This window comes from Lates calcarifer, linkage group LG17, assembly GCF_001640805.2.
Source record: "Lates calcarifer isolate ASB-BC8 linkage group LG17, TLL_Latcal_v3, whole genome shotgun sequence".
In the NCBI taxonomy this organism is placed as follows: Eukaryota; Metazoa; Chordata; class Actinopteri; family Centropomidae; genus Lates; species Lates calcarifer.
The window spans coordinates 2,545,299-2,558,471 of NC_066849.1; the positions used below are offsets into that span (position 1 = coordinate 2,545,299).

At 38.2% G+C, this 13,173-nt stretch overlaps 1 protein-coding gene across 3 annotated transcripts in view; it reads left to right on the forward strand.

The window, feature by feature from the left end:
* Positions 1-13,173, forward strand: part of si:ch211-51h4.2 (uncharacterized) — a 67,829-nt gene that overhangs the window by 22,129 nt on the left and 32,527 nt on the right. For all 3 annotated transcript variants that reach the window (XR_007814943.1, XM_018669800.1, XM_051077330.1), the window contains one exon: positions 1,712-1,835. Coding sequence is in view for 2 of the 3 variants with exons in the window: in XM_018669800.1 (XP_018525316.1) it covers positions 1,712-1,835 (124 nt within the window). In the remaining variant the exon portion in view is untranslated. The remainder of the gene's footprint in view (positions 1-1,711; positions 1,836-13,173) is intronic.

Sequence of the window (13,173 nt, forward strand, 5' to 3'; positions counted from 1 at the left end):
TTATGTCATTACTTGTTTTAACATTTATACAAAAATACCCATCAGCCACAGTTATTTTTCCTTTATATTCAGTTAATGTTCAGTTGCTGTAAATGAAATTATAATAAATGTTGAGCACATAACACAGAGTGTTTTACCAATAACATTATTGTGGTATCATTTTAAGAAAATTTTAATAACATATTTTGACAAGCAAGTCAAGTAAGTTAGTGAATTACAACAGCTCAGTAGAAGGATCTGACTGATTCATTTTTTTTTTGGTTTGTTTTTTAAAACAGGTTACAGTGTAATACCCATGATGCTCAGAGAAAACATGTTCCTGATGTACAAAGAGATATGATCTGTTAATGTCTGATGCAAACCTAAATGACAAAAGACATTGTCTGATGAAAAACAGCTCAGGTGGAGAGGCTTTTGTGAAGCACAAATGCTCATGCTTATGTTCATGTTTGTATCACCACTGCAACAGTATTTAGTATATGTCTTATAAATCAGTGTGGGGGTAGGCACTTGCATATGTGTGATACAGTGAATACTAACACACATACATGCACACGTATGTTTTCATGTATAGTGCATAAGTAAATTATATGGATTTTATATGGGCCATAGGTGCACTAATGCATGTGCCTATTGTGCAGGCAGCACTTTGCTCTCAGAGCCCTGACTCATGAAGTCAGGCCACTTGAAATTGTACTTTATCAGGTTATAAAAGGAAATAGCCACCTCCTGTGCTGTACACATTGAAGAGTCATAGCAGAATAAAAATGCACAAAGTCATAATTCAAACAAATGTTGAATAAATGTAAACCTTTGATTATCAGTCAGTGGAGGAAAAATAACTCAGATCCTTTCTTTAAGTCCAAGTTGTAACATGAAAATGGAAAACTAATGCTACGGGTGAAAGTCCTGCTTTCAAAATTTTACTTAAGGGAAAGTATAAAAGCATTATCAGCACATTATACTCAAAAGTGAAACTATGCCTCTGAGTGTTATACCTGTACTGAAGCATCACATCTAAACTCATCATGTCATGTGTGTAAAATCTTGATCTGCAAAGTTACTAGTAGCTTTAGCTGTCAGATAAATCTAGTCAAGTGAAAAAAAACACAAATAGTCTTTTTAACATAGTGGAGTATTAAGTATTTAATAGCATCACTTAGGAATTCTGAAATGGATGCTATTTAATGGTGAAGACACCTCAAAATTGTGTTTCAGTTGAGCACACCATGTGAACATTATTGGGTTGTCTTCCATGTTAAAACTGTGCAACAGGCATTTTGGTGTGTTTTCAAGCATTAAAGCAACCACACCAGATCTTTGTTAATGAGAGGCAGGTGTTGGTTTTGAGGGCGTCTGCACTTCACACCACAAGTGCTCCTCACTAAGGTTACAAAACACTAGACTTTATTTTTCACATCTTGAAGATGAATGCCTGCTTGTGTCTTTTTATAGCAGTCCAACAATGATTGTAGTTTGTTGATGAGGACTCTTAAGGTGTGATGAACAAAAAAAAAAACTAAATCATTTCAAAGGTTCTCTTCTGTGTCTGAAACCATTCACTACATTTTTAAACATCTCTGTTGCTTAGAGCTGTAGCTGTGTTTGTGTATCATGGCAGAGCAAAGCACTGCTGTGTTGTTCTGTTTATAAAATGTGAACACAAATGAAAGCATTCAAATGTGTGACTATCTGTGTCTTTTCTCCACAGTCACATCTATGTGATCCCGGCATTCACCTGGATTCTAACTCTTGCTATCTTACTAGCCCACACAGTCATCCAGCCAATCACTTCCCTGCTCACCTTCCTGAAAGGAATCCTGCTCATTGTCACGGTAACCATGATTTTATTTATTATTTATGTTTTTGGTGTTTGCCCATGTAATTATTCTGCATCCTCAATGATGAAGCAAGTGCTTTTCAGAAGGAAAGCAGCATGTTGTTTTTTTTTTTTTTAATATTTTGACAGAACGTCAGTATTGTTGTGATCAGTAGTAAATTGATCAACTGTATCAGCTGTGTCACACAAACAAACTAACTGATCGAGGCAGCAGTGTTCTAGCCACTCTCCTGTCCTGCCAGGTAAAATCCCTGTTCATGTCAGTGGAGCCTGGTAGAGGTATATAGTGATATTTGTGGTTAAACAAGAAGAATCTCAATCAGTGTAAAGCTAATTCAGAGATTTGTTTTTAAACTCATTATTTATGTCAGAAAATAGTTCATGAAAACATATGCAAAGTCTGCAAACTCTACCCTGTGGAGTCAGACCATTTCACGGTTTTCCATCACTTATATTCTCAGGATTTTATGGGTGGGTCTGAAGCGGTGGCTCGATGACGCACTGGAGCCACCACTCAGCATAACCCCGCCCCGTAAGACTGTGACCGCTAGATAGCAGTGCTGCATTAGCATCAGTGCTCCTTTCGCTCCACTGCAAGCCGTTCTAGGTTTTGCTAGCTAGCTATGCTGTTGTTCCGCAAATGCATCTTCCCTGGATGCCAGAGTTTGCAGAACATCTCGTCGTCATCTTATTTAAATATCCAAAGGCATCGAGAGGAGGTGGACTAAGTGACCTTTTCACTTCGGTTAGTTTTGGGACAATGGGAATTCACCGGTAATCCACTGTCACTTTTGAATGAGGTTGAACCGACCGCCAACCCCAACTCCACCCCCACCCCCTCAGATGTTCACCCTCCTGTCCTGTCAACATTGTTCACTGTCTGTGTGTGTCTAATGTGTGTATCCTCCGGTGGCTCAAACATGAACGTCTGTACAACTCCAAGGCTGCTAGTATCTGTTTTACAGGTAGTTGACTGTAGCTGTGCAGTGCCCATTTTATCAAGTATGTACAAATCCTTTACTCACCTGAATAAAGAGCAAATAGAGATTTATGGCCAGCCCTTCATAACTGAAAAGGAATATATCAGAACTGCTGCCTTAAGAGCTTGTCTCTTTTCTATTATTGAACTAACGCCCCATTATGACAACTATTAAAACTATTAGGTAGATGATGTATTACTATACATCCCTGGTGTATATATTTCAGTGCCTCCTTTGAAGATTTGTATAAAGATAAATGGGATATGTCCAGAGAATGGATCTAGCACCCATCTTAAATGGGGGAATAAAGCAGGTATTATCATCTGCCATCCTCTTTATGCTAAAGAAAACATCAATATAAACCACAGAAGCAAAGTAGAGGGAAAGAAGAGAGGTTTTATTTCTATTGTAAGAGGAAGAACGTGGAAAAAGAGGAGAGCAAGAGAGCAATACCATAGAGATTAAACTTTTATTGCAGTTGCTGGACTTCTAAAATTCTCAATATCATATTTTGTTTTCTTTCAAATGTTCTCTCTCCTTCATAAAATAATTTTGACTCACCCAGTTCTTTCTGTGTGTACTTTGCTTTTGTATCAGTTTTCCTCACAGTACTTAAAGAACATTAAAGCCTACAGTATATTCAAAATGTTGACTGATATAACACAAAAGTAATTTAAAAGTTTCATTTGAGCTTTAACATTTTTTATTTCAAATATTGTCTGATTTTCTGAGGGAATGTAAAATATTAAATAGTAAAACTTCTATCCCTAACTGTGCAGCATCATACTTTACAGCATACTGCAGAGGTGGAACTTAAAGGCTGATAATATCACCTACATAACCCAACTTGAGCATTATCATTTTAATATTATCTGTGCACATTTGGCACAATGACATGACAGTTTTAGACCAAACACTACAATACAACCACATATTTAAACAGAGACTCATCCACATATCTGGACAAACCCCTGGCATTTAAAAGCTTGAGTTGTCAATAACTCAATAACTAGTCTGTAGTGAAACTATGTCCTGGAATGAAGACTTATTTGACAGCTTAGTGCATCTCGACACAAGTTGCTATCGCATCTAGTTCTGCTGTTAATTTGCTGTTAAATCACTGTAGTCAGTAATCAAACACAGTTCAACCTCTATACTTTTTCACCATTTCATCATTGTAGTATATGTCAGTGTAGCCACAGAAGTTGTTTTCATTCTGGTTCTTATACTCCTCAGTTTCAGAGAATGATTTGATAAATGTTTGATAGTTTGATAGTTACAGGCCCAAATGAACACAATGTTAAACCAATGACTTTTAATGCTTTATTGAGCCCAGTTATCATCATCTTCGTTTGCATGGTCACCTCAGTGCTCCCCATATTGACAGACTGCTTCAACCTCAATCTAAATGGCAACTCCCAATCAACTCTGATCCACATGTGAAGTTTCTGCAAGATGACTGAAACTACACACACAGCTGCCCAAGAAACATTTAGTAGCCAAGTGTCCAATTACTTCTGAACCCCTAAATTTGGGGCACTATGAGTCAAAAGGTCTGTAGCTCCCAAACAGCTCTTTCTATATTGATGTAAACATACTCAATTAAAGCTGAGACATGACACTTTAATGTAGTATCCATTCTTCTATTTCAGATTGAATGTGCTGAAGCAGAGAGCCTGAAGAACCAATGAATGTGTACAATCCAATACTTATGGTCTAGACAGTACATGATTAATTGCAGAGTCTTCTCTCCCTCTTTCTATTTGGTTAAAAAAAAAACTAAATAAAAGTGTTCCAAGAGTCTTCTGTCACCTTCACGCTTCACACTTTATAGACTTTTCAGCTTTGTCTTGATTCACTCACTAAAAGTGTATATCCTTCGGCCATTTTTGATGGATTTGGTGTCACCATGACTGCTGTGTTTGCGCGAGGTCACACTGGCTAAATGGATGGAAGTGGCATTGTACTCTTGTCGCCTCATGCAGAAGTTGTGGCGCTTATTGAGCTCCCACTGTGTGTGTGCTGGTTTTGGGCTTTTCCAGGTCAGTGCTTGCCAACATCAGGGAGTGTCGGCAGCTCTGCGGGAGCTCTTGAAGGAGGTCTTTAGGCGTGTGTCAGAGTACATTCAACACCATCACATCCCACAAGGTTACACTGCCTCTAAGAATTGTACAGCTCACTGCTACTCCTGCTGCTGTCAAGTTGGAAATACAGCCAAGTGTCTAATTACTTTTAAAACCCCTAGATTTTGAGCACCATGTTTCAAAAGGACTGTTCTGTCAGTATTGATGTAAACCTACTCAAAGCTGAGACTTGACAAGATATTGGCCAACACCGTCTATGTGACGCTTAGTCACAACATACATACATGCAACAGGCAACACACACAGATACACACACATGTGTTACTCACACACCAACCACATACACACATACTCTAACCAATAGATCTGAAGCCATTTAAAGAAGTGCCAAATTAACGCAATACAGGAAAGTTTGATGCAGACACTAATAGTTTTAATTCACCCCAAGTGTCAGCTAACTGCCGTTGCTAGAGCAGTATAACTAAACAGGCCTCTACAAACTCTGCATAGTTGTTTATGGACAGGATGCATTACTTAAGTTAATTTGCAATGGCCCTGTGCTCATTTAACATGTGCTCTCTATTGCCAGTTCGGTCTGAGTTTTGTAAGTGGCACACTTTGTATAACTTTGTAACCAATGACTGGTCACAGAGAGTTGAATACAGTGTAGAAATATGTAGCTCACAGTTAAATCTGACAATTTTGATATTGTGTGCAGTCCTGTTTTGCTACATTTTATGTGAAGGGCCTTAAATCATCTAGAAAAAATGCATTAATGATAAATTTAATATTATTTATTCCTACTATCTTAATTGGACAACATTACTGTTCTACCCATGTGTTCATCTTAGCATCTGACTGTCCCCTGGGTGTTCTGTGCCTGTGGGTTTCAGAGCTCCCCAGCACCCAAGAGTCAGAGCCTATATTTTGGACTAACAGATCCAGCTATGCCCATGATTATGTAATGTAAGTAATTATTTTAGGAAATTAGTATTTAAAGATTTGGCTTTTTTCAGGGACATTTGGGTTGGCTAATGCAAGAAAATCTCTGTATTGTCCTGTAGATGAGATCTAATACCTTTAATTTTCTTTAATTTTTCTTTAGCATAGGAATAGTCAGTGCCGCTTTATAATTAAATACATGATAACTTTTCAAAAATTGCTGTTGGTCAGATATAGGAACCATGAAACAACTAAATGTGTTAAGTGGCAGTTGTTATTTCTCCCTGTCTAAGTCTGAGAACTTAACTATTCATGTTACTGTAACTCTCTTCATCTTCCTAAAACATTGCTTCCTAACTTATAAAAAATATTTCAGTCACTGTAAGAAATGCTTACACAGCTTTCCGTTGTTTTTCTGCAGGCCTGGCCTCTGTTTGACTTAGCCATTTTTGTTGCTGAAGACAGTTTGTCACAATTCTTTCATTACATAAAATCTCCCCTAGGACAGAGCTTTCAATTTTCTTGTATGCCCTTTAACTTTTTTCTTCTGCAGTTTATATACCATGTTAGTTTGGCTCAATTATTGACATATTGGCAGATGAGCGGGTGCTGCAGGGATTAGTACTGGAAGCAATGTCAGTGTCATCCCACTGAAAGAAAGAAAACCTTGAAGTCCACCCACTGTTAAACAAGACAGTAGTAGAATAGTTTGTGGTCCTTGGGTGTTCACATAAAAGCACAAAATGAATCAACAAGAATAACTGCCACAGTTAAACTACACAGTGTATATGGTTAATGAAAGATAATGTAGATTCAGTGGTTTTCCAGCTAAACTATGAATACCATGATTGGGAGTCTGCTGTGTTATACACAACAATGCATCTTGTCAAACAGACTTTTCTCAATATAACATTAGGAAGGTATGTTGGTATAATAAGAAGCATCTACACTGATCAGCCACATTAAAACATCTGCCCACTATTGTGTCTGTCCCCTCGTGCTGCCCTGAGGGTGTCCTGTGGTGTCTGGCATTGAGACATTGGCAGTGGATGCTTTGGGTCATCTGGGTTGCCAGTTGGGGCCTCAATGGATCTGGCTTGTTCTGGAGGACCCCACAGATGCTGGATCAGATTGGGATTTGGGGAGTTTGGAGGCCAGGTCAACACCTTGGACTCTTTGTTGTGTTCCTTGGGACATTTCTGAGCAGATGGGAGCATTGTTCTGCTGGGGGAGCCCCCTGTCATTTAGGAGTGTTGTTGCCATGGGAGAGTGTGTTTTGTACAGTACAGTGCAGTACAAGGTTTATTTGATGATGCACACAGCACGACTGTACTGAGCTGTAGCCAGTCGCTACAATTACTGATCTAATGTGACTCCAGATCCACACAGAACAATTCATGACCTTTGAATTATAAGGAAACTATTCTAAACCATTCTTTGACGAGTTATTAACTTTTTATAGGGTTGTTTTTAGTTTGATATGTCACTGGCCCTGTAATTTAAAAAAAGAAAAGGTTTCTTCTTATTCTCTAACTTACTTTTGGCAGAGCCCTTTACATAAGAAAGTTATGACCAGGATGGGTCAAAAACATAGTAGTCATGTGACTTGTAGCTTCAAATGGTTCTAAGTGAGTGATTCAGATCCCATTGTTTTCTGTAGGGAACAGCAAGATTTACCAGCAAGCAACTATTTTTACTGAGCCTGCAGCCTTGCAAACTAATTCTGTGTATTGTACATAAAAAACTGATGTTTGAAATATTAAATATTTGTTGTCTTGAATTATTAATCATGGAAGAGACAGATTAGAGTGAAACATTACCATAGGCTACTCCATCTTCTGTGAAAGTTGGTATCACATCTAGTTTTAATCTTCCTGACTTTCAGATACCAATATTAATATTGTTCCAACCATTAAATTAAATGAAGTAGTTATGCACTAATAATGTGTGTATTCAGAAGATTATGTGTATTCAGAAAGTATTTAGACCCCTTCACTTTTTCACATTTTGCAATATTGCAGCCTCATGCTACAATAAAAAAAACTATTATCCCCTCATCAATCTACAATCTACAAGTTGAAAACAAAATTACAGAAATTTTTGATTGTGACACTTGAAGTTTGGCTCAGGTTCCCTCATTTCTCGAGGTCGTCTTTGAGGTGTTTCCACTCTTCAGATGGATTCTACCTCTTTTTCATGGTGGCAGCAATATCCTGCCATAGTTTTACAACCAAAAAGTTTGAGGTCCACTTATTTGCTTGTTTACTTCTGCCTATCAGAGATGTTTTGACTTGGGTGCTCTCTGAATGAACCACTGTTGAGCACAGGAGACACCACTTGAAGTTGACTATCATGCAGGAGTTATCCTGAATTAAATAAAAGATGGAGGCAAAAAACATATTGCAGTAAGCTTTAAACAGACCTGCCTGTAAACTGCTATTCAGAACTCAAATGTATAAACTAGGGTGGAAATAATCTTTTGCAGCAGTAATTAGATCTTTATTTATTCACCTAATGCAGATGTTTTTTCCTTGGACTTGTATTTCATTGCTCATTGAATCTTTTAATTGGCTTCTTATTTATTTAATTTTGGGAGAGTTATTAATATTTCTTATTTAGAATTTAATTATTTGTTGTCATTATCTTGCCTAATTTGTTATTACCCTCTGTACTATGGTCTTACATTCAGAGCTCACTGATGTACGACTTTTATGCTCTATAAGCACTACCTTGAAGCATTACCTTTGACTCTCTCATTTTATAAAAAGTCAGCACAATAAATGTATGCTATAATTCACAACCTGGCTCAAGGGGCCGTCTTTAACTTTGTGTTTATGTGCGAAAGACAGAAGGAATCAGCAACAGTTCTGCTGATTAACAGCAGCCACTCATTGTTCATAACTGTAAGCATCAGCACTATAGGGAGTAAGTTTAAGCATAAGTGTTTGTAACTGGACAATACTGGAACAGAGCAGTCAACACTGCACAGTGATAGCACAAAATGTAAGCTGTGCCTGATTATTAGCATCCATATTTAAAAATGTAAGTACAATGTACATTTAGGCCAGTACCTTGTCCTAAAGTACCATAGTGGGGATGAATAAATAGATGCTGGGGCTGTGGGAACACAGCTATCCATATACCAACATCAGATCAAAGACTTCATCCCTCTAGAGTGGGAGGCAGCCAGTGGAACCTTTATGACTCCCTGAGGGATCTTCTGTCCTTGAAGAACAACGGAGAAATTGGACAGATTGATTTTAGATTGCATTGATAGCACACACACCACTAAAACACTATAAAAGCTGTATCACAGAGGTGTTGGCTAGTCTGTAGTCATTTCTAATGCCTAGTTTTAAAGGACAAAATAATCCTCAAACCACCCCATGAAAAAGTAGTTGCTAACTGGTATTATTTTGGGGAGGTTGTTGTTTCATCAGTGTCCTGTAGATGGAGACATTTACACAGAAACTCACCCATGTGTATCTGCATGTACACACATACACACACATTATGAAAGAAATGTGTCCTAGAGCTAAGTCTCAAAGGGGGGTGGGGTGTAAAGATTTAGAGGTTCAGTTCTGGAGCAGGGCACTGAGAGCCATTCCCTCTACTCTGCATCAATATGAGAGAGAGCCGGTCAGGCAAGGCCGGCTGCACCAGAATAAAACACACTATCGTCAAGCACCAGCCATTTATGGCCCAGCAAATGTGATTTTTCTCTTTATGGCTGAAATATTAATGTTTCTATCTTGGTATACTTTGAAAGAAAACAGCAGTTTCCAGGCCCTGAGCTGCCAAGATAGAGGGGGAAGAGAAAAAGAGAGAGGGATGGGGGGTTGGGGGTGATGTCTTGGCAAATAAAAGTGTGGGTAAAGTATGACCTTCAGTCAACAACTACTGTAAAGCATCAAAGCCAATATCACAGACATAAAATGTTTTTTAAGATTGTTTTTGCCGTTTTTACTAGAAAAGCATCCACTCGCGTATCTCAGTATTTATGACTTTCATCATTTGGGAATAAAACAGTTAATTATGTGAAAGCAAAAGGTATCCCAGTTGTCAAATAGAGCAGGCAAATCCCTCTTCCACCTGGCTAAACTGACTCTTCAATTTTTGGTCAGTCTGTTGACAAAACAGGTGACTATTTTCTCCACAGACTTTTGGAGGGAGGTAATAACAGATGTCATTGCCAGCAGTTTCTCATTATTCTCCATTCTGCTCTTCCTCTTCAAGTTGTCAGGGTTAGCCAGTGCATGGTTAGCATTAGCTTCTCCAATTCTACACTGCTGGTCGAATCCATGTCTTTGTTTTCGGCATTACAGGACTTTGATAGTGGAACTGGATTCACCGAGGTAGCTTGTTCACAGACAAGATGCCGCCAAATCAGTCATCCAGAACTGGAAGCCCACACCTAGCTCTTTGTTGTACATTCCTGGGCAACATGCATTGCACCAACTGATGTCAGGCTTGATGATTTAGGCTTGGGCTGTTGCTGTTCCTGCAAGAAAATATAACAATTTTCTTGTTATTTTTGAAACTACATCAGCCTAGTCTTGAATTCAAAACAGCAGAAATGCTGCCTTGAAATGTCTGCCCATGTCATAAAAATATAATGTTCAGTAATACACTGAAAGAAGCTGCTGACCATGCTGAATGCTAATCATTCCCTGGAAAACAGCCTGCATTCAGGCAGCTGTAACACCTGTGTTGAAGGTAGAATTACATTTTCCATTATTATTCCAAAAGAAAAGATAATGGGAATATCCTACTCTAATATAATATCCTACACCTACTCTCAAACACATTATGATTTTTATAGCCACTACTCCCTTCTTGTTTCATCTTGTATTACTGCATACAAAACAATCCAGGAGCTTTTAAGTCTCATAGATATGAAAAAAGATTCTGACTATAAGTGGAGGAGAGCTAAGATAATTTAGTAGACTAATAAAATACCTGTTATTCCCAGCAGAGGTGATTAATACAGTATACAATGTACAGTGTAATTTAGTTGTATGGTATTAATTCTGAATAAAATTCTGATCATATAAAAGGAGTTGCAACTTGGTATGGGGTAATGGTTGGTGTGTTTTATATGGGAGCTAAAGGACATATCCTGATCAAAGATAGAACAAAGATTCTTTACAGTGGAGCTAGGAGCCAGGGCAATGCCGTCTAATGTAACTACATCATTAGAGAATTTATTTCTGATGTGTTCAGGACCGATTATAATGACTTCAGTTTTATCTGAGTTCAGTAGTAAAAAAATGCTTGTCATCCAAGTTTTAATGTCCTTAAGACAAGCCTGGAGTTTGGCTAGCTGATTGGTTTCATTAGGCTTCATTGACAGATAAAGCTTTGTATCATCTGCATAACAATGGACATTTATGGAGTGTTTCCTGATAATATTGCCCAAGGGAAGCATATACAAAGTGAAGAGGATTGGTCCAAGCACTGACCCTTGTGGAACTCCATGTCTAACTTTTGTGTACATGGAGGAGTAGTTAACATGTACAAACTGAAGCCTATCAGATATATAGGAGTGTGGCTGTGCTCCTTGATGTTAATCAAATGAGTAGCTGATGAGGAAACTGAAAGACAGGCATGCAGACACAAAGGAAGAGATTTCTCGATTTATTAGCAGGATGGTGGCTTGACAGGTGTTAAAACATCAACCTGAGTGAGGGGGGAAGAGTCTGTCAGCTAGAGGAGGGGGTAGGGGAAAGAAAAAAAGAAAATACATTCAGTTACTCCAAAATGATTACTCACATATTGTGTCTTCTTAGCCAGGAATCACCTAGGTTTTGTTCAGAGTCAGAGGATAATGTCAGCTATGTGGCTTCAGGGTGAGGATGGAAATTCTGAGGTGTCTGCAGCTGATGGTCAGTGAACAGTTCCATGGTGTAGGCTGGCTGCTTGTTAAACCACAATGTCTTGTTTTTTTCTGCTTCAGTTAAATTCAGGAGATGAGAGATGTGTGTAGCTGAGTAACAGAAGGTAATGATTAATGTAATACATTACCACTACTGTTTACTAATTGATAAAACACCATGATTACTTTTTCAATTACTCCATACCAGAGAGATGAAGATTTGTTTTACAATCATGATCATTTTTTAGTATCTTACTTCTTTTTAAAGTATGGTATGAATACCTTATTTTTATTTGCTTTCTCCACATTAAAAGTGGAAAATGTATGGAAATGGTTCTCACAGCATTTACTGGGATTTCCAAACATTCTCAAAACAAAATCAATGTTGTGGTGTCTTTGATTTCCTCCCTTCACAGGAGCATAATCCTAAATAAAGCCGTCCATAATTTATTCTAATTTCCAAACACTGGCCTCGGGGAGATGTTTCTCTGCTGTGAAAAACACTTTGAGAGAGCCAAAGTTAGATTGGTGCATCTCGCTCTTTTTAAGTCAACTTTATGAAAAGTGAATGTGAAACCTTGGCAGTAAACAACTTATGAAGTTAACTGATGTTTTGATTTAAGTAAGAGTTGGTTGGAGGTCTGTGGAGGGACATGGGAGACATGTAGGCAGCTCCCCCAGGGTAGTTTTATCGATTGGGACTGGGAATGATTCTAGTGAGACAAAGGCCAGTGTAAGCAAACAGATGGGTTTCAGATAGACACATCAGCAGTCTGTTTTCTTTTTGGATGCTGATAAGACAATTCACATCACTCCACCTTCTGCATGTTTGTAATAGTGATGGTCACTGGTTCATGTCTGAGTGTGGTGTGTGATTTACAGAGTCTGTGGATCTGTTTAATTATCCTGTCTTGTCAGTTTAGGTGTGCCTGTTTATGTCAAACAGCACCTCCCACTTGTTCTTGTTGAGAAGGAATGATAATGGTGTCTTTTCCACCCAAGGGCGCAACAAAGTCAGCAGGAGAGTTAGGGAGTTTTCATTTAGACAAATCACTCTGTCATTCAATAATAGGCACTTTACTCAATAGTCAGCAGTAAATTGAGATTTCAGACACTCTGGTCATCATTAGTTTGTGTTATTACTGACAGGTATAGTGTTTATAAAATGTGGAGCATTGCATTGTGGGATTGTTAGCAGAAAGTATTGTTCTTGCCATTGACACTAGTGGAATTTTTTAAAGCCACTATATAGCAAGGAAATGTACATAGTCAGAATTTGGACACACAAATAAAATGGCAGAAGTTAAGTAGCACGTTACAGTAGTACTAGTAAATACGCAGTGATTTTGGGACATAGCCTTAGTCTGTATATACCCACACAGACTTAGGGGAGATCTAATAAGCCAATAGCCAGGAACTTAACGAAGAATCAAACTTGCAATGAGGCACATT